Source organism: Chlorella variabilis, assembly GCF_000147415.1.
Source record: "Chlorella variabilis unplaced genomic scaffold CHLNCscaffold_7, whole genome shotgun sequence".
Classification (NCBI taxonomy): domain Eukaryota; kingdom Viridiplantae; phylum Chlorophyta; class Trebouxiophyceae; order Chlorellales; family Chlorellaceae; genus Chlorella; species Chlorella variabilis.
Window position 1 is genome coordinate 1221669 of NW_005435081.1, and position 1705 is coordinate 1223373.

At 73.8% G+C, this 1705-nt stretch overlaps 1 protein-coding gene across 1 annotated transcript in view; it reads right to left on the bottom strand.

Annotated features, from left to right (window-relative positions):
• Positions 1 to 234: 234 nt before the first annotated feature.
• The window catches only part of CHLNCDRAFT_22157 (hypothetical protein), a gene marked incomplete at both ends in the record, with an annotated part of 1936 nt that continues 465 nt past the window's right edge, over positions 235 to 1705 (bottom strand). The window contains 4 exons of the mRNA XM_005848878.1: positions 235 to 340; positions 492 to 663; positions 843 to 1016; positions 1211 to 1415. Of these exons, the coding sequence (XP_005848940.1) occupies positions 235 to 340; positions 492 to 663; positions 843 to 1016; positions 1211 to 1415 (657 nt within the window). The remainder of the gene's footprint in view (positions 341 to 491; positions 664 to 842; positions 1017 to 1210; positions 1416 to 1705) is intronic.

The following is a 1705-nucleotide window of genomic DNA, read 5'->3' on the forward strand; positions in this document are numbered from 1 at the left end:
GCTTGGCCACTGCTGGCCCCAGGGCCCAGCAGCAGGCCAGGCGCGCACCTTGCTCTCCAGGTGAGACCCGTACCGCACCGGCTCGTACCGCGCCGGCCTGCACCGCATGTGCAGCACCCCTGCCCACCGTCAACACTTGCCGGCTTCAGCAGGCTTCAGCAGCCGTGCACCCGGGCTGGCACCCAGGCTGGCACGCACGCTGGCGCCCCCCAGCGGCCTCCCTGGCCAGGGCACTCACCTGTCCCGGCAGAACTGAGGGTGCGGCCCGATCACGGCCTCAAAGTTGGTCTCATAAAAGAAAGGCGCGCTGATCCGGTCCCGCCCAGAGGAATTGAGCACCCTGCAGGCACGAGGCAGGCACAGTGGCGGGCGGGGCGGCTCGTGCTGCGCGCCGCCGCGCCGCATGGCGACGCCGTGCTGCCGCCCTGCACGCCAGCAGGCACCCAGAAAGCAGCCCCTCCCTCCCACCCGGGCCGCGACGCGCGCGGCACCTGTGCGCGGTGGGCGTGTAGAGTCCATTGGTGAGCAGGCGGAACATGTCGCCGATGTTGACGACGCAGGTGCCGGGCAGCGGCGGCGCGTCCACCCACCGCCCCGCCGCGTTCTTCACCTGCAGCGCCGTCACGCCCTCCTGCTGGAACACAAGCGTCAGCAGCCCGTAGTCTGCAGGGGGCCAGGGGTCAGCGGGCAGGCAGGCACGGGCTTGGTGGGAGCCAGGGGAGGGTGGGAGGCGTAGGAGCGCAGGCCGGCAAAGGAGGCAGGGGCGGCGTGGCGCGCTGCCCCCACGCTGCGCTGGCGACCCGGCCGGCCCTCCCAGCATACTGTGCTCCCGCCATGCCCACCCGTGTGCTCCCCGCAGCTGAGCTCCTCGCCGCCGCCCGCAGCGCCGCCAGCCCCCGCGCCTGCGCCGCCCGGCGGCTGGCTGCTGCCTGCCTGCTGGCCGCTGCCTGCCTGCTGGCTGCTTTCCGGCTGCAGCGGCGGATAGTGGATGATTCGAGTGACCCAGTAGCTGTCGCCTGCAGACAGCCAGGGATGCAGGCTGGCGGGTGGGCAGCCGGCAGGAGAGGCGGCGGGCAGGCGCGGCAGCCTGGCGGCAGCGTGGCGACCGCCGCCGACCATGACGCCAGCAGGCAGCAGGCGCTGCGGGGCCCTGCCTGCCCTCGGCACGCTGTGCAGTACCCTGCGCCTCCGCCCTGCCGGTCCCGCCCACCTGCCACGTCGCCCTCAAAGTAGCTCTCCGGAAGCTGCAGGCCCAGGGCGATGCCGCGCAGGATGGCGGCCCCCAGCTGCAGGCAGCCGCCGATGTAGGCGCGCAGCAGGCGCTGGAACTCCGCGTCCTGCAGGCGGCCGTGGCGTGGCACCCCAAGGCCGGTGGCAGGCCGGGCGGCAGCTGGCGAGGCAGCAGCGGCTGGGTGCTGCCTGCAGGACGCCCGCCGGTCGTGCAGCCTGCAGCGCACGCCCCAGGCAGGCAGGTGGTGGCAGCGTGTGGGGGCTGGTCGCCGGCCGGCTGGCGCACCTGAGGCCAGGGGTTGAGGCCATGGATGGGGCTGGGGGGCAGCCCCGCCGCCGCCAGCGCTGCCGTGTCGACCTCCTGCGCGGCAGCACCAACGGCAGCGGTCGTGTGGAGGCGCAGAGGCAGGGACAGGTGCGGAGGCGCGGCCTCCCCTGCTCCTCCAATTCAAAGCTGTTGAACAAGGCTCCAGCC